The 26577-nt window shown below is 36.9% G+C and overlaps 1 protein-coding gene and 1 pseudogene across 3 annotated transcripts in view; one reads left to right on the top strand and one right to left on the bottom strand.

Annotated features, from left to right (window-relative positions):
- LOC100984166 (UDP-glucuronosyltransferase 2B17) overlaps nucleotides 1-23898 on the bottom strand; it is a 39589-nt gene extending 15691 nt beyond the window's left edge. The window contains exons 1-4 of one of the 3 annotated variants that reach the window (XM_034958711.4): nucleotides 23527-23898; nucleotides 15214-16001; nucleotides 12782-12930; nucleotides 7736-7867 (exon numbers count right to left, since the gene is read on the bottom strand). In XM_034958711.4, coding sequence (XP_034814602.2) covers nucleotides 7736-7867; nucleotides 12782-12930; nucleotides 15214-15937 — 1005 coding nt within the window. In that variant the 5' untranslated portion in view covers nucleotides 15938-16001; nucleotides 23527-23898. Of the gene's footprint in view, nucleotides 1-7735; nucleotides 7868-12781; nucleotides 12931-15213; nucleotides 16002-23526 lie in introns of those variants that run through there. The other 2 variants (XM_063603798.1, XM_055111476.2) reach the window with 2 other exon arrangements.
- LOC129397687 (uncharacterized) lies at nucleotides 17093-26577 on the top strand (annotated as a pseudogene).

Raw genomic sequence — 26577 nt, 5'->3', positions numbered from 1 at the left:
AGAAAGGCAATATTTCCTGTTTCCATGACAATGGAAGTCAGGTAACTCTGTGGAGTTTGAGCTCACTCCCAGGAGGGAGGATGAATTTGAGGTTTCTTTCCTACTTCTAGGACGACAGAGGGCAGTTTTAGCCTGAAACCCATCCGTAGGTAAATAGCTGAATTGGGGTTTTGTCTTGGTTGATGTTTAACAACTAGCTGGACTTAATTTCTCCTTACCATCACAGTGCTTAATGATCACATTTTTGGGAGTATTTTTTTTGTACATTCCAGTATTTCTCCCATCAGATTTGACAAACTTTACCTGACTTGATCATATCTGAGTGAGAATTCCAAATTGTGGGTAACAAAGCCTGTCTAATTTGGTGAAAATTCTTTACAGATGCAAAAGAGAAAACAAAACAAAACCTAAAAACCATGCTCTTGGTTTCTGTGTTTGCTTCCTGTCTTTAAAAAAACAAATGTTCTTTTGTTTACTTTTCCTCCACCCTATACCTCCTTTTGTCTTTTGCCATTTGTAGTATCAAAAATCTAGAGAAGGCTTCTAATGATTTGAACTCTTTTAAAGAATTCAGAACAAAGGCACTACTCACTGCTTTGGGGGTGCTCTGTTTTCTTTGTGGAGTTTCAAGAGTTGTGGGCAGATTTTTTCTTAGGTCCAAAGCTCTGTTTTCCTATGTTGAATGACCTGATCTCTTTGGCTTTGAGATTACCACAGATTACCTTGTACTGTGAGAGGATTTTACCTTGGTGTGTGTAATGGCAGACGAGTTACAAAGTAGAGGGTGGCTGAGTACAGTTTACTGGAAGTAGTATTGACTGTTGTTATTTTTTTCCTCCTAGGAAGTTGTTGTTTAAGAATCCTAATTCTAGTTTGGAGATGTGTTGTAAAGGGTCTCCTCTATTGTTTTTATTCCCCAAATTAATCTCATTTGGCTTGTCTGTGTGGATTTGTGTGAGAAACTGAACTGTGGTTTACATAGGAAAATGAGAGACTGAGTTTTCTCAGCTCCAAAGTGAAAGGGCTCTGCTCCTCCCAGGCAAAAGGCACCCCTAAGCAACTGGGGGCCTTGTGGGAGTGTCTTGGGTTTGACCCCCTATGACATGGAGTGGTCCTGCAGGGAAATCCCCAATAAAAATTAACTTTTAAAAAAAGGCTAGTCCAGGAAACACATATGAGGGCAGATCGCCCGGCATTTTGAGCCCTCTCAGAGGTCATACACCTCTGGAGAGAGAAACTGAGACACGTAAGAGGGTGGAAACAACTCAGTGGTGACACACTGTGGAGACTGCCCACAAGCAGCACACATTGATTCACCACACATAAACCCTAGGCCACAGCTCAGTTCCTCCTTTTAGGAAAAAAAGTGGGAAACAAATAATCTAAGAATGATGAGAAAACAAGAAGAATGATCCCCTGATATCGCCTGTTTGGATTTATGACACCTCTACTTGGCAGAGTTTATGTAAAATGAAGGTAAATACGGTCTTTGTGCACATACACATTAAGAGCCCTAATGTCCTCCAAACTGTAGAGTTCCTAAGTTCTCTCTTTCTGAAAAAGTTTCTTTTATACTTGCTTTAAATTTGCTTTTATTTTTCTATTAAGTTAAAAACCACTGTTTTGCTTCAACAGGTTTTTGTCTGCAAGCTGGTGATTTTTTTTTATCTCATAGCTAAAGTTCTGAAGTAAAAAACACATAATCTTTTGTGTGTGTGTAAGTGCTTGCATATATTTAGAAGGCCATTATAATTTCTATAATTTTATGTTTAATCGGCAATTAAATCCATTTTATTTTCCTTCTAGCACACCAAATTTTTTCTCTGTGTACATTATGATGTAAATTTTGCTATTTGATTTTCACCTGAATGGTTTCTTTTAATATGCAAATGTAAGATTATTTAGCTTACAACTGCCTATGGTGATCAAGTATTCATACAGATTACCTATTGAAACAGGTTATCAAGAATTTGAAAGTCTAATATGGCAAAGAGGAGTTTTTATAAACCTGTAAGATGTACTTCTGTTGGCATGCTTACTACATCTATGTATTTATGTGTTTTGTACACAATGTTTTACTACTGAAAATATATAAAAGAGCTCTAATTAATTGGCTTAAGAAAATAAAAGTGCTTGAATTAAATACTTTGCCAGAAAAAAAGACTAGTCAAATGCTTTTTCAAGTTTATGTAACTTCAATAAAATCTTTTATAAATAAGATAACAACAATTATTGATAACGTATGATAATATTAGAAATGCATTAAGACTTGCCAGCATACATTTTTGTTTGCATTTATTAATCAAGCAATTTCATACTTATTCTTGCCAAATACTTTAAGGTGTCAAAATTTGACATAGGGGTTACAAAACTGTAAACCAAGCCCAAAACAGAATGATCTTCACTTGTGTAATTTTTAATAAATAAGACATTAATATTGGTTTAACGCAAATAGCTACACCTTGAATTAAGTAAGATTATCATAACTTCTCATCTTGTGGCCTTAAGCAATCTAGTCCACAGGCATTAAGCTTTGTTTTGGGAAAAGACTGTTATCATTTTTATTTCAAAGCTAAACTATAAACTAAGTTCCTCCCTAAGTTAGTTTGGCCTACACCCAGAAACAAACACGGAGAGCTTGGAGGTTAAAAGCAAGATGGAGTTAGGTCAGATCTTTTTCACTGTCTCAGTTATAATTTTGCAATGGCAATTCCATAACTTTAAATGATGACTATCACACTTTTCATAAATATTCTACGTAAATGACTAAATAATTAGGTAAATGTAATGGGATAAATACTTATAGACAAACTCATAATTTAGAATCTAAGGTTATATTAAATTAAATAATAGATATTTCATTGTTTGTGTATTTTTCAAAAAAAATTTGTAGGAAAACATTCTTTCCAAAAAAAGGTGCATCTTTTTTAAAAAGGTGAAGAAGTGTTGTCTAATTCAAAGCTTATTTAAAGGTTATGTATAAAACAACGTAAAAGCAACCAGGAAGTAAGGGAGATGTAAAGAAAGTTATAAAAATAAAAAGTTTTTTTTTTTTTTGGTAAAAAGCTTGAAGAGAAATAATTTTATATGAGAAAGAATCTTGTGTGGTAAATTTAGTCCTAGAATAAAATGATCAGTTGTGTAAGAAAGAAGGATGTTCAGGACAAACCAGAAAATCCAAACATATCATGAATGATCTGTGTAAGTCACAATAAGAAGATTAAAAAAACTTTTATATGATCAAGTTGTCTATAATTAAAGGGAAATTATAATGGTGTTTCTACAGATTGGGCTTGATGTAAAAAAAGCACTTATGCACTAAATGATTGGTTAGAACAATAACATTTTCTTAAGGGATTGATTTACTCTTAAAATATTATTTGTTTTTTTTTTTTTTAACCCAAAGTTTAACTTTTCTTGCATCTCACTGTTTTTGGTTTTCTCTCCCCTTTTAAAGGGTGTGAAATAGTAACACTCTCCTTCAACTCATTTTCAACTCATGTAAGTTTTTTCCTCAAGTTCTGTTTGTTGTGGCATAATGCGAACAGTGTTTTCTAAAAGCTATTCTACTCCTCAAGGTCCAGGGACTATCACAGAAGAGGTGGGTGTGTGAGATTGAAAGAACTGATACTAAGAGATAAAATAAGTTCCGTTTATGCATAAATTAATCATGAATGTCAAAGACACACTAATGCAAGAACAACATATGGGCCCCTGTGTCAGATTAACAAGGTTTTCTTGAAGCATAAACTGACTTCTTAATAAAGATTATAAACGTTATGAAAGGCTGAGGAAAGTTATATCTTATGGTCAAGATTAGAATTTTATAGATTGTTCATACAATTTTGAAAAACAAACTTATTTGGCTTCATGCAGTTTTATTAGGGCTTTTTGTTTGGCAGATTGAGTCTCCTCTCTCAAAGAATGAAGATTTTTGCCTTTTTTTGAAATCCTTGAGTTACTACTTTAGTCAAATGAATGATTTATTTTACCTGTGATATCAAGCGTTTTAATCCTTTGATATTTGACAAGTTTTCCAAAATTATGTTTTTTTCTGACCTAAGTAATCCTTTAATTTATTAGTTTCCCTAAAGTCCAAAAATGACATAATTTGGCTTATTTGGTATAAAAATTATACAGGGAACATTGTCAAATATGAAATGGTGTTTGGTCTTTTTGAGCTGTATTTATATAAATATGTTATTGGCATGTGTTCCAAAATTATGGGAAACTCCTATAATTCTGATATGACTTAGTGTGTACATTATCAGTAATAATTATATTTGTTATGTTAGGTTATTGTGTGCCACAGAGGTAACAAATTTCCTTGTCCATTGTGTCTTTGACTGAGGCTGCCCTAAAACTTTTTGTCATCCACAGACAATTGTTGTCTGACTTTGGTCCTCTTTAGAAGGCGATTTTATACTCAGCCATAAAATTCTAACAGGTGCTCTTGAAAAAAAGTTTTTGATAATTTTGGAGATTGTGACATTAGAATGGAAGAAAAACTTTCAGGACTCATGGAGAACTAAAATGTTCATGAATATCAAGCAGAACAGGAATTAACTACATGGACTGAAATAACAGAAAACTAAAATAATCATTTTGACTTTGCTTAAAACATTGCTGATCCTTTGTTTTGTTTTGTTTTGTTTTGTTTTTAGAGTGAAGGAATCTTTCTTTTTTTGAGCTATTAACAGCTTTTCACAATTTAGTATACTCCTGTGAAAAAAATTTAGAACATATTTGTTTCCCTCTACCTGATTTTTTAGAATTTGGAAACTATTTGTGAGTATTTTTTACTTTTGTCAATACAGTTATTTGCATAAGTGCAATAAGAATCTATTTTCATTTTTAACAAAACACAATTGGAGAAACTGGTTATTTTATCAAGGCTTCCACTGGAATGGTGGGCTTTCCTTTAGGGAATCAAACTTAACTTATGGAGCCAATAAAACCCCTTGGGAAAACTGGCCTCATACCTTCATCTATAAGGTCCCTGTACAGGGTTCCTGAACTGTGTTAAGCAAAGAATGTAACTTTCTGACAGGCCCAGGAGCCCCAAGTTTATTTTGGAACCCCAAGAGGAGAGGAATTCACCCAACTCATAGGTATTTGATGGTACAAATCTATGGCTTGCCTCAGCTTCAAAAAAGTCCTATCTGAGATTCTTTCTATAAGACAAAGTTCCATTAAAGCCACTTTAAACGCCTATGTAAATAAAAAATTATTCTTCCTCCTCTGTATACAAATAATCAGGCCAAGTATAATAAAGCAAATCAGTTGTACCATGGTTTGTCTTTAGTAAAATTGGGAAACTGAAGACAGAAAAATTATGTTTCAAAAATAACAGTAGACCTGTTGTTAGATTCTAGTCTTGCCTAATGTTTTTCAATTTTTATTACTGTCTACAATTTGGACTGAATTCTAATTTTTCATGGCTACATGTCTTCAAAATAGTGTCTTCAGGTTTTTTTTCCTCCCCTTCCACAATTTTTCCTAATTTGGAGTCACTGTAAACTAAGCTATGCTTTCATAAAGCCCTACAAATTAAGCTAGACAACTTAAACTCCAGAAGAAAATAACAGCAACCAATTTACATACATAATCCACTTTCATACCTGCCTACTGATTTATGGACTTCAGAGTAATGTGGCCTATATTAATTTTAAAGGATTGTACTTTTGTTTTTGTTTTTGTCCCTTCCTCCCTTTATTTTGTCTTCACAGTACATGAGACTTCAGAACCTGCTAAAAATGAACTTTCCTAATAACTCAGGACCTGCTTAGGAATAAACCATCCTTGCCATTCGAGATCAGATGAAAACCTGAGACCAGAGACTCATTTTCTTCTAAAATGCTTTCTCCAAAAGATTTTTTTAAAATGTAAAATGAAAATAAACCTGGGGTCCCCAAAGTCACTAAGCAAATCACTGCCTCCCATTCTATTCAAAGACACCCCTCTGCTCACTGAGATAAATGCATATCTGATTGCCTCCTTGGAGAGCCTAATCAGAAACTCAAAGGAATGCCTCTTCCCTGCTTCAAGTTGGCAAAATAAACTTTCTAAATGTACTGAGACCTGTATCAGATATTTGGGGTTCACAAGATTATCAATGAAATATTCAAATATTTAAGAATTGTTAGGCAGTCTTAATTCTAGTAATAAAAAAGTAGCAAATTAGTAATAACCTATATATTTATTTTATATACTTTATACTAGCTGTAACCTTCCAAATTTAATATAAATTTATTAATTTTTGAGTGATATGAGAAGAGTTTACTTATATCCACTTGTCTACTAGTCATAAGTTATTTTATGAATTTGACATCATTGATTACAAAAGACTAAATATTTAAACTGCACATATGGTGAGAAATAATGCTACATATGTAGTATGTGTAATTTCTTTTCATTTGCTAACTATCAAGTGCTACTTTCAGGAAAAATTTCAAGTGGCAGTGTTTGACACAAATTCAGACTATTATCAGTTATTGCTACTTTTGTAAATGCTAACAATGTAGGAAAAAGGAGCCCATTGACAATTCATGATTAACAATACAGATGCTGAGAATGTAGAAAATTGTATTTTGCTACATTTTGCTTAACTGATCTTTCACACTTAGATGATGCACTACCTAGCATTGACAGCCTTGATATATGGTCAGCTATAGCCAGTCATTACCATGTCTAGTACCAAACTAAGGTACTGATTTTAGAATTCCCAAGCAATCTTTATAAACTGGAGTAGAATTTACAAGTGTTGACCTTGTATTTGATATGGGAGTGTTAAAGTAACTCTGTGTTTTCAGCAAAAACTTGCATAGATCATTCAGAGAGGGCTATGTCAGATAAGAAACTAAAACGTAAATTGAAAATACACAAAGATTGTAGGTATATTCTATAGATTAGAAAATAAGTTCCTACCATGTTTATTTATAGTTCCTGCTCCTTCCTCAATCTGGAGAAGGCACTAATCTGATTCTTAGAGCATAGCCTTTGTTGGGCCACATTTAATAATGCACATAGTCTACCCTAAAAGCAGGATTCTATCTCCATCCTTTCCATTACATTTTTCTGCTTAAGACATTAGCGGCACCCAAGCCAGCAGAGCAGACAAGTTTTTCTTTTTCTCTAAATCTAATTGGCTAGGTGGGTACCTCTAGAGTAGTGGTTTGTCAGACTAGGACATTCTTTCTCTGAATGGCACCCTGAACAGAACATTAAATAGACTTATTCCAATGTACGGGAAGTAAAAACAGCCAGATTGCTTGGTAAGACGAAGCTGCATGATGCATTTCAAAGTTTTTTCAATACCTGCTTATTGTTATTGTGATAGTACAGTAACTTATTAAAATTTAACTGCTTTTTGATAATATCTACAGTGTATACAGTACCTTCTAAAATCCTGTAAACCAAAAGGAGCAAATGACAGGGCAGAATTTATTGATTTCTATGTACATGCTACGATACCATGATAATACCAAACTTCACTAGCACCTCTTAAATATATTTCCTTCTGATCACAATATTAATGCCAACGTTATTATCAACCAAAATTCCTCTCTTATGATTTTAAGATCTTCCATATATGTTTTTGTTTTGAACAGATGTCTGAGATAATTAGAACTATCATAGCAGTTAAATTTTCAGGCAGAACATTTCTGTAATGGACTCTTGAAGAGTTTAACAGATTCATTTAGTAGCCATCCACAATTAAGGCACTTTATCTAACCTTTTGTGGGATCTGGGCGAGGGCTGATGCAATCATGTTGGCACTTTCTTCTGACGTGTTACTGATCATCGACCCCAGAGAAAACACCACAATACCATTTTCTCCAGAGCTCTGCACAAACTCTTCCATTTCCTGTGAAGAAAGAATTTGTTCTATCAGAAAAAAGAGCAACGGCACAGAAAACACTATTGACAGGATTGTTACAAAAATCTAAGATGAGAAAGTCAGAAGCTATTGGAGTAATTTTTTTAAACTGACCTAATCATTCAGTTTCTTTGAAAGGAGATGTGTAATATAATATATGTGGGATCTTTCATGCAAATGTGTGTAAATATGTGTGCATATGCATGTATGTATGTGTGTGTAAGGAAGAAATGAAACAAAGCTATGACACTGCAGTAGGAGGAGATAATGCTAGAAAATGTTACACCCAGACACTTTATTTATAATATTATAATTACTAACATAGGTTATTGGAAGGTAGCTTTACTTGGCTTTAATTCTATTTTTTTTTTTTTTTTGTAGTTCTACTAAATCTCTTGTGTTTATTTGGGGTCATTTTATTTTATTTTTTTCTGTTCAGTTCTTTTAGTTAGGAGTCATTGGAGCCATTACATGACTATGAGCAATGAGGAAAAGTTAGTTACAATTAGAATGATTTTATATCTACATTTATTTAGCTTCTTTAGCTCTCTAACCCTTTATATTTCACTTAGAGTTTCCTAGTCTTACCCCACTACCCCTCACTTCCCGTGACACCCCCACCCCAAAAAACACCTTAAAAGCTGAAGTATAAGAATCATTGACGTTCAGCAGTCTGGAATTGGGGCTTGGAATTTCTGGGAAATAGTTCTGAGAATTCCATTTATAATACAGTATTATATACTATTTAGTTACATAATTAAGTGATCTTATTTCTCAGATCATTGTTTAGGTATGACTATGATACCTTTTGTCCTGAAATCACACTGTGAAATTGATGTGCTATTTATAACTTACCGTGAGGGACCCCCATCATCACTTTGCTGTGTCTCACAGGGGGCACTTGAACCACAGTGGGAGAGGTCACCAGGACTTTCTCCAGTGGAGATCTGCTCACCCTCTAGAGTAGCTCCCTCACACTATATGAAGCTCCTGGTGAATATGTGTTTGCTTCGAAATGAATGAGAATTATTCTGACTTGTGTTTCCTGATGTGTTCCTGTTTTTAAACTTAAATCCATTCTCTAATGCCACATCAATGTATTCTCACACCAAAAAAAAAAAAAAAAAAAAAAGAAAGAGAGAAAGAGGAAAAGAAATGTAGACTCATAAGTTTCCCGGATATCATATCAAAATTGTATACTCATCTTTTTGTTGCTATTGTCCCTTTTATTCTAAATTCTTTTTTTCTCAGTAAAATAATGACCAACCCCTTCTATCATAACAAATATACTTTCTGGTCCTAATCATTGGGGGAAATTTCTTTATAAAACTGTTTACAAATAAAAAAAGAAATTCTAAAATATGTCAATTCAGACCATATATTGGTATTTTTCAAAAATATAATTTAAATTTATGACATCTTTTTATTTTATTTTATTTTATTTATTTATTTATTTTTGAGATGGAGTCTTGCTCTGTCACCCAGGCTGGAGTGCAATGATGCAATCTTGGCTCATTGCGACCTCTGCCTCCCAGGTTCAAGCGATTCTCCTGCCTCAGCCTCCTGAGTAGCTGGGATTACAGGCACCTGCCACCACACCTGGCTAATTTTTCTGTTTTTAGTAGAGACAGGTTTCACCATCTTGCCCAGACTGGTCTTGACCTCCTGACCTCGTGATCCACCTGCCTCGGCCTCCCAAAGTGCTGGGATTACAGGCTTGAGCCACTGTGCCTGGTCTGACATCAGTTTTAATTGGAGATTCAGTGTATGGCTATTAGAGATAATTCATGAGGCATCCAGGAACTCAGTGTAATTGCAGTTGCCTGTAGCCACATTTAATGTAACTTCGGTTTAATGTTTTGTCTCATTCACTGACAAAAGTCTTCTTCATCCACCAAGTATTGAAGTAAAAAAACGTCTGTTTATAGACAGATCAGCACTGATCTCATTCTGTGACGTCTTTATGAAAGTAATGGTAATAGAAGATCAATGTAAGTAGTCTTGTAAAAGTATGAAAATTTAGGAAAAAAATCATTTTTCCCATATCTCTATCTCAATTTAAAATGTGTACCATTTCATTATGGTTTTAATTCTATTTATATAACTCAATGTACATATGTGATGTTTATTTAGAAAATTTTTTCTCATTGTATATGCCTTTTTATCCTACAAAAAAATTGTGATCTCGTTCTACTCATCATTCTGTTCCTTAGTTTCCAAGTACACCTGTACTACGGCTGACAGTGTAATTAAACATTGTTTTAAAAAAATGGATTGTAATGGCTTGGTATGCGCATTGTATAAGTTTTTAACCATTTCTTAATGTAAGATATTTGAATTATTTCCAGAGTTTTTTAACGAATATTTGCTACTAATATTGAATCTTACCATCATGATTTATTCTCTGTACAGTTTCATGTGAGTATATTATAAAGGCAATAACTATATGCAGTTTTCAAACACTTGATACTTTTTGGCAAGAGTCTTATTCTTTTGAAATATACAAACATTATCTGAGAATCTAATACATAATGGAAAAGCAAGCAAATTTGTGGCAACAATTATTTTGTGTACAAAAGAATTAGAGAATAAGTTTCACAATTATTTACTTAGATTCAAGTCTACCTTTTGCAGGTTAACAACAACAGCCAGTGCCGGGGACGGAGGCTCACACTTGTAATCCCAGCACTTTGGGAGGTTGAGGCAAGTGGATCACCTGAGGTCAGGGGTTCGAGACCAGCCTGGCCAACATGGCGAAACTCTGTCTCTACTAAAAATACAAAAATTATCCGGATGTGTTGGTGGGTGCCTGTAATCCCAGCTACTTGGGAGTCTGAGGCAGGAGAATCAGAATCACTTGAACCTGGTGGGTGGAGGTTGCAGTGAGCTGAGATCATGGTAGTATTAGTAATAATCACTATTGTACTACTAGTCATTTATTCCTTGTCCTCCTTATTCTCCTACTCTCTTCCCCTTGCTACTGGAACTATCACTTTCTTTTAATGTGAGTGAGGATTTTTTTTTGAGAATAAGATAAGAGTACACAGAATTACCTTTTAAGCTAGAATATTAATGAAGTGCCTCCACCTTTGCAATACAACTTTAGCTTTCCAGCTTGTTCAACTGACTGCCCAAACTTAAACATTTATATTTAAACAAGCACACAGAGTATCTGTTCTCTAGGATTTTGCTAAGAAAATCAATCATTATTAAATGAAGACTGATATCTTAAATGGCTGGCACATGTTAGCTAATTTAAAATATTAGAAATAATGACTAAAATAATCATAATATCAACAATATTTTTGGATCACTGGCTATGTGTCAGAGACAACTTAAGTGTTTTTTCTGTGGTAACTACTTTTTTCCACACAACACAATATGAAGTTGTGATTATTATTGTAAAATTAGTCATGATTGCCTAAACTCATGTAAAAGTTCCTAAATATTCTTTACATTGTACAAAGTTGCCCTTCTGTAATATTATACATTGAGAACATTGGGATTTTTTTGAAAGGAAATCTGATCATATCTCTTCATTTCTTAACTCTTTTCAGTAGCTCTCCATTGTCCTTAATGGGTATATCAAATTCTATATATATATATATATATATATTTTTTTTTTTTTTTTTTTTTTTGAGACAGAGTCTCACTCTGTTGCCCAGGCTGTTGTGCAATAGCGTGATCTCGGCTCTCTGCAACCTCTGCCTCCTGGGTTCAAGCGATTCTCCTGCCTCAGCTTCCCGAGTAGCTGCTATTACAGGCGCCTGCCAACATGACTGACTAATTTTTGTATTTTTAGTAGAGACGGGGTTTCACCATGCTGGCCAGTCTGGTCTCAAACTCCTGACCTCAGGCGATCCGCCTGCCTCGGCCTCCCAAAGTGCTGGGATTACAGGTGTAAGCCACCGCGCCCGGCCCATCATTGACTTTTAGTCAACCTTTTCCTGTAAACTAAATTTGGAGTCCTGGGAACTGCCCTTACTGCTTTTCTACTATTCTGCCTTAATGCAAGCCTTTACTTTTTTTTTTTGTTTATTTGTTTGTTTTTGAGACAGAGTCTCGCTCCGTCGCACAGGCTAGAGTTCAGTGGTGTGGTCTCAGCTCACTGCAGCCTCTGCCCCCAGACTCAAGCAAGCCTCCTGCCTCAGCCTCTTAAGTAGCTGGGACTATGAGACTACAGGCACACAACAGCATCCCTGGCTATTATTTTTATTTTTGTTAGAGATGAGGTTTTACTATGTTGCCCAGGCTGGTCTCAAACTCCTGAGCCCAAGCAATTGTCCCTTCTCTGCCTCCCAAAATTCAGGGATTATAGGTGTGAGCCACCTTGACTGGCCTCTGGTTTTCTTTTTGGGTCTTTCTCGACCCCTCATCGTTTCACCTATCTCTGCATTATTGAGTACTCACTTTAATAGTCAATGAGTTTGGGATCTCTTCTGCATATTTCTTTATCATTGTGGTCTTTCCTTATAACACTTTTTAGACTTTTCTTTTTCACTTGTTTTTATTCTATCTTTCAAAGTACAATGTAAGGCATGAGGGAGCAGAAACTGTGCTACCTTTATTCTCTGAAAATCCAGCACTTACCTGTGGTTTGTATTAATCACTCTACAAATATTTTTTGAAGAAATGAATCATACTATCTTTTGGGTTGCACAATGAAGGCCTTACTTTAACCAACCCTGTTTTCAAAATCTCCCTAGTAATCCTGTTTAGTCTTTAATGATAATAACATTCACATACTTGTGATAGTATAGAAATATATGATTTTCTAACGGCAAGTCCTTTTTTTTGACCTCCCATATTCCCCTCACTCTGAGTTAAACACTCTGAAAGAAACATATCCAGCCATTCCTTCTGAAAATGTCAAGCAAACAAATGAAACAAGAATATGTTCACCTTAGGCAAGGGTTTGGCTGATTTACAGTGAAGTCCTCCAACAAAATCAACATTTGGTAAGAATGGGCGAGGAAATTCAAAATCCCAATAGGTTCGAATGAGCCACATTTCAGCTTTCCCCATTGTCTCAAATAATGTAGTGGGTCTTCCTGATGGAAAAAAACAAAACAAAACAAAAGGTAGCTAACATGAGAATTGTTATTTTAATATTGAATATGCAGGTATTTTCCTGAAAGGACTTGGAATAACATACCTAAAAATATATAAAATGTCTGCGCATTGATAATATATATAAATATATTTATATAATATAATACATTATATTAAATACATTATATTAAATCAATGTGTATTAAATTATATTAAATACATTATATTAAATTAATGTATTTAATATACATTAATATATTTTAATTTAATAGTATTTAATATTTAATACTTAATAAAATTTAATATTTAATATTAATAAAATTTCATTAATTTTCTTTTATTAATAAATTTTATCAATTTTATTTTATTAATAAAATATTAATAAAGTTAATAAAATTAAACAATATTTAATATTTAATTTAATATTCAATATTTAATAGTTTTAATTTAATATTTAAATTATTTAATAAAATAATTTAATACAATGTAAATACATTATATTAAATGCATTTATATAATATATAAATACATTATATTAAATGCATTTATATAATATATAAATACATTATATTAAATACATTTATATAATATATAAATACATTATATTAAATACATTTATATAATATATAAATACATTATATTAAATACATTTATATAATATATAAATACATTATATTAAATACATTTATATAATATATAAATACATTTATATAGTCATTTAATTTTTATGTATTGCATATGTTGCTCATATGTATATATAAGGAAGGCCAAGTGTTCAGAGAGCTGTAAGAAGAAATCACATTTTTAATGTAACATCAGTATATTCACAATCATAAATAATTATTAAAATAAGTCACTAATATGGTTTGACTGTCCCCACCCAAATCTCCTCTCATCTTGAATTATAATCCCCATAATCCGCATGTGTCGAGGGAGGGACCCAGTGGCAGGTGATTGGATCATGGGCTGGATTCCTCCATGCTGTTCTCATGATATTGAGTGAGTTCTCATGGGATCTGACAGTTTTATAAGTGTCTGGCATTTCCCCTGCTTGCACTTCTCTCTCCTGCCGCTAAGTGAGAAGATCCAAGCTTGCTTCCCCTTAGCCTTTCACCATGATTTTAAGTTTCTTGAGGCATCCCAGCCATGTGGAATCATGAGTCTATTAAACTTCTTTTCTTTATAAATTACCCAGTCTCAGGTATTTCTTTATAGCAGTGTGAGAATGGACTAATGTAGCCATTATGAACTTAAATACACATTTGTCTTCTCTCTGAAGCTGCAATAGTAACAAATATATATTTAAACAACTCTTTCAGTTCCACAATTAATTCATCTTACCTTACCCATGAAAACAGCTTTCCAGGAAGTACTCTAGTTTCTACCATTTATTAAGCTAGTCCCTTGATCCTTGGTTCTCCAAGTAAACCATGAGTTTTTTGAGAGTAACACTGAAATCTTTATACCTACTACTGTCTTGGTTCATCTTAAGATTTTTTTTTTTCATCTTAAGATCTTAATATAATTAGATTTTTAAAATAAATATATTTACAAATGAGAATTAAAAATTTTTCAGAATTTATTGACATAGAGATATGTGCTCTCCCTTATTTTGGCCCCTATTTTCTTTGATGGAGAGATGCAGTTTAATAAAATATAGATTAAAACTTAGATGTTCACTTTCAACAAGATTTCAGTTTTTGAAGGAAATAATTGTGAAGTTGTTATTGAAGGAATGTATAAATATTAGAAATCTCAAGTTTTAGGCTTCTGTTTCTGGAGTAGAGCCACTATATTTCTCAACTGTGAAGGAATCCTTCTTGTTATATGAAAAACAAAATTTAATTTCTAAATGAGGAAACTGAGGTATTCAAAGAGAAACAAATTCCTCAATCCTGCATTGATAATATTTTTAGAAATATGTGTAAATATAAAATTTGTATGTCTGCCTTCATGAAGATGTTTCTTGAAGTATCTATTGACTTTTTTAAACATGAAACAATGTATAGCAAAATGATATGTGATGGTTTAAAGAAATCATCAGTGTTTTACATTGAAGGTTTATGACTCTCTGGGTGTCCTGTAGTAGTGATGGCACCAGGGTTCTAACTGATTCTATAAGGTCAACATTCTATATTTTTGAGACTGATAGATCATCTTACATTTGCAATTCATGATTTCCCATAAAAACACTATCTTCTGACATTATATTTATATAAGCCCACCTTCAAAGGCACAGGAAAATTAGAACTTAATAAACACCAATTGGACACACGACTTACCTAGAACTTCACTATAAAACTGGTCCCACCTCTTCAGATCATATGCTTGAAACCAAAAGCCAAAATAAAGCATATATATCATATTTTTTATCCTCTCCATGAAATTCATTTGATCACTTAATTCTGACATAACAACAGGTACATAGGAAGGAGGGAACAGAAATCCTCCACCATTCTTCTCAACTGTATAGCCAACAGAGAATCGAAGACTGTACAGAAAGGGTATGTTAAGTAGCTCAGCCAGCAGCTCACCACAGGGATTAACGGCATCTGCCAGAAGGACATCAAATTTTGACTCTTGTAGTTTTCTCATAAGTTTCTTGTTCAAAACTGCATCCTCACAGAGCTTTATATTATAGTCAGAATATTCCCAACACAATTCTTGTAGTTGTGAAAAATATGACCAAAATGTATTTTTTGAAATACTATATATCCATCTATCGAACATTTTCATAAAAAAATCTTCCCAATCATTTTTAGTTAAAGATGTAGGATAAACTTCTAATTTAATAGCAGATGATTTACTGGCATTGACAAGAATAGAAGCCGAAGATGTCAACACAATCACCTCATGACCCCTCTGAACAAGCTCTTCCAGGATTGTCTTCATATTTATCCAATGGCTGTATTCTGTGGGCCACACCAGCACCTTTCCACAACTCCCAGAGCTAAAGTAACAATTGAGCTGCATCAGTAGAAAGACTGACATCCATTTCAGAGACATCCTGGTCTTATGCAATGCTTCTTTTCCAGTTGTTGTTTCTTTCTGTCATTTCTCATACTTATATCTGAGGAAAAATCAATCAAGTTAAAATATAACTGCTAAAATTCGAAGTAAATACATAATATTAACAGTCTGAATAGGTGCATGCCAAGGAGACCAACAAAAGATTGATGACCTCATATTTATTTTAGTGTGTTTGGTGTTCTTTTATGTTTACAATTACTCTAGTCAAGCAATAATTTTTATGACCTAGAATATGTAAGTAACTTGTCTTATGTAATTATTTTATAATACTGTTAAGAACAGTGGCAGGTGAGAGGCTCCTGCCTGTTCGGTGCCCTTGACATAGAGAGAAGAAGTAATTATACAACTCAAACAGCATTTTTTAATATAATGGTGCAAGGAATGTCTTCTAAAACTTTGTTGACATATAATTCATATACCATATGATTCACCAACTAGTATGTACAGTTCAATGTTTCCTAGTATATTCACAGAATTTTACATCCACTACAATAATCAGTATTATCTCCAAAAGATTCTATACAATAGCCTCTAACCCCCCACTCTGAAATTTTGCATCCATCCTGCCCTAGGCAACCACTAATCTAATTTCTATCTCCATAGATTAGCATTTTCTGGACCTTTTAAAAAATAAATGAGGGTTTTCCAGTGATCATGGCAGATGGGATGCAGGACTAGATTTCAGCTCCAGACAGAGCAGCATGCAGAGGCTTGCATTGTGAATTTTAGCTGCAGATCAACTGCAAGAACAGACCAGCAATTCTGAGACGACCCACACACCCTCTGCAGGAAGCGTACTGCTCCTGCAGGACCTGGGAGACATCCCAAACACTGTGAGTGCCCCAACAATGGAATTGGGAAAGGGTGATCCCCCTCTCCAGAATACACACCCCCACTGGAGAAGCTGAAGTTCTGTTTGCAGGAGAAGTTCCTGACTTTATGTGAAGCTGAGTCAAATTAGAGAACCAAGCCAAGCAAAATATAGGGGTAGAGGAAGTAGCAGAAAGGTACTGGGAGCTCTCTGGATACCCAAGCGGCTCATTCCTGCCTGGCACCACAGTGATCCTTTAGGAGGGTGGCCAGCGGAGCAGGGGGTTCAAAGATTCTTCTGGGGCCTGAAAGCTTGAAGGGATGAGTAACTCTTCCCTCCTCAGGCCCAGTCCCAAGATGCAAGGCTACTTGCATCAGCAGCATGTGTCAGCAAGATTGCAGAAGCAGGAAGGGAGCCAGCCAGAAGACACCTACCCTGGCTGGAGACATGAGCTCTTGAAAATCAAGAGGCCATCCAGATACTACATAGCAGTCACGTTAGATTGGGACACTTACTCTTTACAGAGAACTATAAAACCGCTGTCCCATCCTCACTTGGGGCTGATGCCATTTTAGGCCTCAGCCCACCTGCACCCAGGCACTCATTAAAACAGCACGCTGCTCCACACTGCCTCGTGTTGTCTGTTGGCATGCTCTCAGGGATCAAACCAATTCAAGAACCTTATATCTGGTGCCAAAACCTGGGAGGGGCTCAGGTCTGTGTCCCTTGTGGACCTACCCCTCCACCCCAGAGAGCAAGCCACAGCAACCAGACAAAGGAAACTCCTCAGCCTCCAGTTGCCTCTCTGTGCATGTGTAGCAGGATGAGCCACAGACAAAACTTCTCAGGCACCAAGTTGTAGAAGGAAGGGCTTTATTCAGCTGGGAGCATTGGCAAGCTACTGCCTTAAAATCCAAGCTCCTCAAGTGTACAGTTTTTGTCCTTTTTAGGGGCTCACAACACTAAAGATTTCACATGAAATGGTCGTGATTGATTTAAGCAAGCAGCGGGTATGTGACAGGGGCTGCATGCACTGCTGGTCAGAGAGAAACAGAACAGGGCAGGGGGTTTTACAGTGTTCTTCTGTACAATGTCTGGAATCTATGAATAACATCAGTTTCTAAGTTATGAGTTGATTTTTAACTACTGGGTTTAGGTCAGGCAGGCCCAGGCCTGGTTTCAGGCCTGGAGCCAGGCTGCCTGTCTTTGGTTTTACTTCTTTGTTGTTTTTTCTTAAAACAGGTACTGAGCATAAAACAATGTAAAATAATCTGAGAGGGTCTTTCTCTTCCTTCATTCCCCCCTTTTGAGACTCTCACTTTTTATTAGTGGGAGTTCTCACTCATTTTTGTTACTTATGTCTTTTTGTGGAGTAGACTGATAGTGATTCATATAGTACAGTTGTGCTGAAACATTTTGTTGAACTAAGGTAGCGATGAAGCTTTTTATCATTTGAAGAAGTACAGGTGGCAAACAAGGGAGCAGTAAGCAGGTTTTTATAATTATTGTAACTCCTATTATAAGAGTTTTAAATTTTTCTAGTGCTGGGAACCACTTTTTAAACATGGCTTCAGGGTTGAATCCGTGCTACACTTGCACAGGTACATGTGCCAGTTTTGTCATATTTTTAACTATGTCTTTAATAACTTGCCTGATTATCTATGTGTAGACAGTAATTAGTGAGGTTAAATTTTTCACAAACTCCTCCTTCAGCTGCTAGCAAGTAGTCAAGAGCTAGTCTATTTTGATAGATCGCATTTCTCATCTGAGTCTCTTGCCGGGCAAGAACAGTCAAGGCTTGACCGGTTTTATTAGTAAAAATTTCTAAAACAGCTTGTAACCATATGATTCGGTTGAGCATGTAGATGGGGGTCCAATATCCTCAAGAGCCATCTTGTGCCTAAGTGGCGGGTCCATAGTATTGTATGATTTTTTTCAGGGGGCTATTTATCATCTTTTCCTATGGCTATGCTTCATTTTTTTTTTCCCAGGAAGCATAGACTGGGAAGCCTAGAAGTTCACGTTTTTATGGGCAGGAAGAAGAAAGAAGGCTTAATGGTGTGAATTACACAGCTACCTGTCTACTGATCAGGCAGCTTAGCATAAGCTTTGTGTCCACATATATCCAGTATAATCCGGTGGGGGCTGTCCAGTCCCGGTGGAATTCTGGGTGGGCCCAAACAGTCTGCAACTTTGGAAATTTACTGAATGGATTTCTTTCTGTGTAATTGGAACTCCACCATGTGACTGTTTTTGTGGTACTATTATAGAGCTTTTGTCTAAGACAGCTAAGCTGCCTTACAGGATGAGTGAATCCTTTTCCTTCTTTAGCTATGCAATACTGTCTAATAATTGAGACTTTTAGAACCTAGAGATGATCAGGGTGATTCTTTTGGGCTGGGAATTCATCAGGAAATGGGTCTGTAGGAACTAATTCTTGGGCTTCCTATGGCCATTGATCTACTGTTATGGTTCCTCCACAAACATAATATGAGGTGACTTGTAGAGACTGGGCTACGTGTTAGGCTAATTGCAAAAAGAAATTTTTAGTTTTTCCTGGAATCTCAGGTACTGGCACATTTAGTTCATCATAGAAAGTCTGAAACACTGGTTCTGGAGAGCGTTTTTGAACCTCTCCTTTTATTAGGACGCTTACACTAGGATCTAGTCCCTTTTTATCTATGTCTAATGATACATATTTTTCTTTTATTTTACTTTGGGTCTGAGGGGTTTGTGATTAACAATTCTAAAAGGTTGTAGCTCCTATTCATGCAGGAGGGGCTGACTTTTCCTTTTTGGAGTCAAACACGATCTTTTTTATTTTCCTTTTAAGTAGTCTGAATGACACAAGACCAGTATTGACACATCTCACATAAATATGATTTTTGACAGATATACTTATTTTTTTACTGTGTAACTTTCTTTTTTAATTTAGAGAATCGCATCCTGTTTCATGCTGCTTACTATTAATAGCGGCACAAGTGTCAAATTTTAAGGTTACATTTTGAGGAGCTCTCTTTTTTTTTGGTTCTAGCTATTACCTTACTTGTGTCACATAGAAAAGGAGCAGTCCTTAATTTTATTTTAAAAACTGTGATCATGGGAGGCTTAAAATTGTTCATAACACACATCAGGTTGGTTATTTCCTGGGCTACATACCTTGGATAGAATAGCATTATACAAACAATTTGTTGTTGTTTTTGTTGCTATTTAATTTTTTTAGAGTCCTCGGGCGTCCATGATATTAGTGTTAGTCAGTTTTGTTGTGAGTGTTAGAAAGAGGGCATATAGAACCAGGAAGCTGATAAGAAAGACGATTATGAGGGCGTGATCATGGAAGGCAATTAGCTCTTTTATAATAACTATAAAGTAATTAGCTCTTTTATAATAACTATAAAGTAATAGGACTGTAGCAATCTTTTGTTCCACCTCAGTGACTTGATGTATATACTGGAAACGGTTCTTAGTCTGAGGAAGGTCAGTTGAAGTCCTTCCTGTACAAGTCCAAATTCTGAGGAAAATGAGTCCTGCAATGAGTCTCCTCATGCTTCAGCCATGCGTGGACCAGTCAGCTTCTGGGTGTGACTGGAGCAGTGTTTGTTGTCTTCTTCAGAGTCATTTTGCAGGGGTTGGTGAAGCTGCTCCCATCCACGTACAGCTCCCAGTCTACTGATGTTTAAGGGTGGTCTCGGAGGTTGGGCCTACTAGAATAAACTAAGTCCAGCACCTCTAAACAGTTATGTTTAACTGGGCTCTCTGATAATAGGAGTAAGATAGTGAGCTTAGGGTGTTGCAAACTTCAATGGTTATGTGGGGATTTTCACAAAGCAAGCTTTGGTATCTAGTTAGTCTATCATTTATTAGCTAATGATGTCCTTTGGTATTTATTAAAATTACCACAGCATGGGGAGACTTTACATTTAGGTTTTTCCTAAGAGTTAGCTTATTTGCTTCTTGTGTTAACAGGGCTGTTGCTGCCAGGGCCCTTGGACATGGGGGCCAGCCTTTGGAAACCCCGTCTAGTTGTTTTGAGAGACAGGCTATTGGCCTTGGCCAGGGACCTCCAGTCTGGGTTAAAACTCCAACTGCCATTTTTTTTCTCTTTCTGACACATAGAGTGTGAAGAGTTTTGTCAGGTCAGGTAGCCTCAGGGCTGGAGCCGACATGAGTTTTTTTTTTTTTTTTTTTTTTTTTTAACTCATGAAAAGCTCTTTGCTGTTGGTTGTAATAGATGTAGTTTATTTAATCTACATTTTTATTGACTGTTATCTACTAAAATATTGACTTAAATCTTGTAACTATTTGATTTCAAGCTTTAAATTGATCTGGTATTCCTTGCAGGGCTTCGATTGCATCTAAATAGATGTGAGAGTTGAAAGACTTATAAGGGGCTCCTCTCACTTTACGATGTGTTATTATTATTTTTTCCTTCCTCTGGTTGATGAAATGCCAGGGTGAAAGGGATAGCCAAATGGACTAAAGCACAAGTGCCACTCTAGTTATTTGGCAGAGTGCCTAGTAAAGGTCCACCACAATACCACCACACATCTGCTCGGGGATGAACAAGGGCTGACTGATTGATAAGCTCTTGAAAATTCTTAAGCTCACTGCATCCTTTTAGGTCTCCAAGGAATGCTAAGTTTCCTCCCTGCCGTGAGAGACAGGAAGTGAACTTAGTGTTGAGAGACAGAAGCTGGATGGCCCTCGGGGGCTGACTGGCAGGGACTTCAGTATATAGCAGAGGGAGCTTGGCATGACTTATTACTCCAGGCTGTAGAATCCTGGAAAAGAGTTACCATCCGGCCCATGCCTGGTGAACTGGAGGACCACCGTAGTGGGAAGGGGACAATTAGGGCCTCTGGCCTGCCATGTGCACAAGCATAACAATTGCTTTTGTTTAATGTGTAGATGGAATATTTGATCCATTTCAACCAGGCATTTGTAGCTTGATATACTGTCTTAATTGCTAAAGTTTGTTTTAAGTCTTTAACTTTTATGATCCTCTAGTAAAATGAATGTTTCCATTAGCACTAATTTTTATTAGTTTTTAGACCAAAGAAAGCTAAACATCATTTTATATTTAATAATGTTTCTTGTATGATTTTTATACCAGATAAGCTAAATTTTACTTTTATATTAGTGTGTTATTAATATTAAACTTAATTTTAATAAAACCTTGTAGACATATTTATCCAATTTTTCATAGTTGACCATAAGGTAAGATTTTATAGACTCTGTTTAACCTTTTACAATTTTTGTTAAAGAGCAGGTTGATGCTTTAAGGAAAAAACCTGTTGCATTTTTACTTTCATGTCTAGTTCACAGAAAAACTGGATGATACTTTTTTAACTTTAGCTGATAAGTTTACACACAGAATTTTCTTTAAATTAACATTTTAAAACTTGCTTGAACTTTTCAAACAATAATTCTTTTTTGACTTTTTAATGTAGGTAAAAATCCACATTCTTATGCCTCCTTATAATCTTCTCATTAAAGTTATATTTTACTTTTTTATACACCTGCACATAAACTGTTTCTTCAATAGCACTCAGGAGGCCTTATTACTTTTAAATTATGCAACATTTTTTGCATAAAATTTTTTATAACTTTTTTTCACGACTTTCGCCAACAATTTTTCAACATGTCTCAACTTTCTCACTTATTACAAACATTTTTTTCTTCTCTTTAAACAACAAGTTAATTTATTTCAGGACAAGAATTTACCATATAACACTCTTTTTACATACATTTTACCTCCTCCCCCCCTTTTATTTTGAAGATAATCATTCCTTTTTTTTTAAAAGTGAACTTTCTTTATGTCTTTGGACTAGACTGTCTAAGGCCACAAGATTAGAAGTCACCATAATATGTGTTACACTGTCAACTTTTAGCAAACTTCGCTTTTGTTGAACACCTTGTAAGTTTGAAATTTCAATTATCCTTTGCTATTAATAAGACCTAGTTTAGTCTAAATTTACTTAGAATTGGTATAGATGGCCTTTTTTTTTTTTTTCTCTGCTGGTCTTTTCTTGCCTCTGCCAGCTGCTTATGCTGCTGTTCTCTTAACTATCGTGAGGGGGGGTTGGGGGAAGGGGTCTAAAACCAGCTGTAACTGTCTATGTACAAAACCTAGTCTGGGTGCCTTGGCTTACAGGTTACCTTGTGCCATACCTTAGAAACTAAAGACCTATCTAGGCTTCCTTCTGATGGCTAACTTACCTCTAATGCTGGCCAGTCTATTTCACACGAAGTTCTAAGTTTTCCTGGAGTCATAGTGACTCCATAGTCTCTATTAAATCCTTTCTTGAAATTCATTAACATAGTTCCCAGTGCAGTGGGCTTACTTTGTGCCTGACCTATTTTTTTTGAGACAAAACACCATGCTCACAGCACACACACACCACAAAACAAAGAACAGGTAAAAGGGCACACACAAACATTTCAGTTTACACCAAACCAAAATCAAAACCAAAATCAGAGTATCCAGAAATCCAAGCCAGGTCAAAAACCAAAACCAAAGTATCCAGCAATTCAAGTCAAGTCAAAACCAGATCAAAAGTGCTAATACAAGCACACCGTGGGGTGATCAGGCCACACTTCCACTCAGATGGAGTGGGGCAAGTTAAAAAAACTAGTCCTACCAAGTCAAGCCAAGTCAAAACCAGAACAAAGGTGCCAACACAGGCACACCATGGGTGACCAGGCCATGCTTCTACTCAGGTGGAGTGGGGCAAGTTCAAAAGACTAGTCTTACCAAGTTCCAGATGTCCGGACTCCAAGTGCCAGTTCCTTCCCAGTGTTCAGCCACTGTGTTAATCCTCCACGGGGGCCTGCTACGTGTTGATCTGGTGAGGTGTTCCACTGGGGCAATTTCCTACCCAGGAGCGCTCTTTGGATCTCGTCACTCAGGCTGGCCAGACTCCCCCACAGGGATGCTCCACAGGGCAGGCTTAAGCCACCTAAGGGGCTGCCTCAGCCTTCCATCGGTCACCTTGCTTCTGGGTCAGGGAGCCAAGAAATGTAGCAGGACGAGCCACAGACAAAACCTCTCAGACATCGAGTTGTAGAAGGAAGGGCTTTATTCATCTGGGAGCATCGGCAAGATACTGCCTTAAAATCTGAGCTCCCCGAGTGCACAATTTCTGTCCTTTTTAAGGGCTCACTACACTAAAGATTTCACATGAAAGGGTCGTGATTGATTTGAGCAAGCAGTGGGTATGTGACAGGGGCTGCATGCACTGGTGGTCAGAGAGAAACAGAACAGGGCAGGGAGTTTCACAATGTTCTTCTATACATGTCTGGAATCTACGAATAACATTGGTTTCTAAGTTATGAGTTGAGTTTTAACTACTAAGTTTAGGCCAGGCAGGCCCAGGCATAGTTTCAGGCCTGGCGTTTGGGCTGCCTGTCTTTGGTTTTACTTCCTTGTTGTTTTTTCTTAAAACAGGTACTGAGTGAAAAACAATATAAAATAATATGAGAAGGTCTTTCTCTTCCTTCACATGCACATTGGTCACTGATCTCGCCTACTGTTAGGTTTCCCTGGGAGCCCAGTTAACAGGGGAAAATCTGCATGACCTCTCTTGGTTTCTCCTGTCCCAAAATCCAACACTGATCCAAGAAGGCTCCAGTATGTGCCAGGCACTCCCTGATCATCTGGTCTTAGGGGGACGCCTCTAAGCCATTTGATCCCGTTCCAGGAACCAAAAAGGCAGAGGTGATAATAGCTCCTTTTATTGTCTTCCTCCAGCTGTCCAGGACAGTCTTCTTTTTCCCTGTTCTCCAGAGCCTACCCTTTGATATGGAAAACTCCCCATCCTCCATTCCAAAAAACAGCCCTCCAGACTGCCTCATAAAAAATCGGCAAACCTTAGGCCTCAGGCAAGATACCCACCCTAAGCGCCTTGTCTTTTTTATACAATAAAACCTGGCCGCAGTATGAATTAGATAACGGGTCCAAATGGCCAGCAAATGAAACACTCGACTTTACAATTTTAACTGGCTAAAGCAATTATTGCCGATGACTGGAAAAATGGGGAGAAATTCCTTGTTCCAGGCCTTTTTGCACTCAGATTACAACCTGACTTCTGCAATTCTTCCTTACCTGTTCAAATCCTTCATTCTCACCGCCCTCATAACCTTTCTCCTCCCGACCCTACCTCTTTTTCCTTGTTGGATCCAGCAGACTGCTGTCCACCCCTCCCAGCCCCTACCCCCACGTCTCAACCATCTTCTTTAACTCCCCAAGCTTTCTCATTGTCTTCGCAGTCACCATCTTCCCAGCCACCATCTTCCCAGCTGGCATCACCTCCAAAAGTACCCACTTCTTTTTCTACACCGTCCTCTCCTCAGGAAAACTCTAGCATTGCCTGTACTCAGTCTCCTTCCTCACTGCCCTCTCCTGAAGCCTATAAACCCATCAAGCCACCTTACACCCCTATGTATCCTCCACTGCCTGTCTAGAATGCCCCCTTAAGGAAGTAGCAGGAACTGAAGGTATTGTTAGAGTTCATGTTCCCTTCTCCTTCACTGATCTCTCAAACTAACAAGACTCAGTTCATTTCCAGAAGACCCTACCTCTTATATCAGGGAGTTTCAGTACCTTACCCAGTCTTATGCACTAACCTGGTATGACCTCTACTTATCCTGTCTTCCACCGTCACCCTCTACTTATCCTCTCTTCCACCCTCACCCCAGAAGACAGGGACCATATTTGGACCCTGGATCAGGAGCATGCTAATACAATTCATCATCAAGCTCCTGCCCAGCCTACTGTCATGGAGGCAGTCCCCAACCAGGAACCCCACCAGGATTATCAAGACAGGGCCTCTGGACACTGCCATCAAGACCACATGATTGTGTATCTCCTTGCAGGACTCAAAAAGCGTGCCCATAAAGTGGTAAACTATAAAAACCTTTCAGAAATCACCCAAGGTCCTGACAGAAACCCAGCCTTTTTTCTCTCTTGTTTAACTGAAGCCATGAGAAAATATACCAACCTAGACCCAGCCAACCCAGAAGGAATCACTATTTTAAACCTTTGGTTCCTCATCCAATGTACCCCTGATATTTGGCGCAAGATTCAGAAGCTTGACAATGGCCCTGAAACCCCACAATGACACCTTCTTAATTTAGCCTTCAAAGTCTTTAACAGTTGTAACGAGGAAAGTAAAAGAAAAAAAAAAAAGACAGAGTTTCAAATGCTTGCCTCCACCATCAGGGGCCCTGCAGGCCCACAGGCTGCAGCTCCACACAGATGCCTCCTAGCAATCCACCTCCCCCTGGCACCTGTTTCAAGTGTGGCAATGAAGGCCACTGGTCCAGGCAATGCCCAAACCCAGGTAAGCCCACCAGGCTGTGCCCTCTCTGCGGAGGACCCCACTGGAAGTCAGACTGTGAGGTGCCCCAGCAAGGACCACCCCCATCCCTGCCCCAGCCGGCCAAAACCTCCTACTAGGATCTCATCAGCCTTGCCGCTGAAGACTGACAGTGCCCTGGAACAGATGCCCCGGCAACTACCATTGCTTCGTCTGAGCCAAGGATAACCTTGATGTTGGCAGATAGGCCAGTATTTTTTTTTTAATTAATATTGGGGCAACCTACTCTGCTTTACCTAAATTTTCAGGACCCACCCAGTCCTCCCAAGTCTCTGTTGTGGGAATCAATGGACAAGTCTCCAAACCCCAAGACCCCCCTCCACTTTTCTGCTCCCTGCACACCTTTTCCTTCAGTCACTCTTTCTTAGTCCTGCCTTCATGCCCAGCTCCGCTTCTAGGCAGAGATATTCTTTCAAAACTCCACACTA

The sequence above is a fragment of the Pan paniscus genome, chromosome 3 (genome assembly GCF_029289425.2).
Source record: "Pan paniscus chromosome 3, NHGRI_mPanPan1-v2.0_pri, whole genome shotgun sequence".
In the NCBI taxonomy this organism is placed as follows: domain Eukaryota; kingdom Metazoa; phylum Chordata; class Mammalia; order Primates; family Hominidae; genus Pan; species Pan paniscus.
Note: the sequence above shows the minus strand (reverse complement) of the source record. Positions and strands in the feature narration are given on the sequence as shown.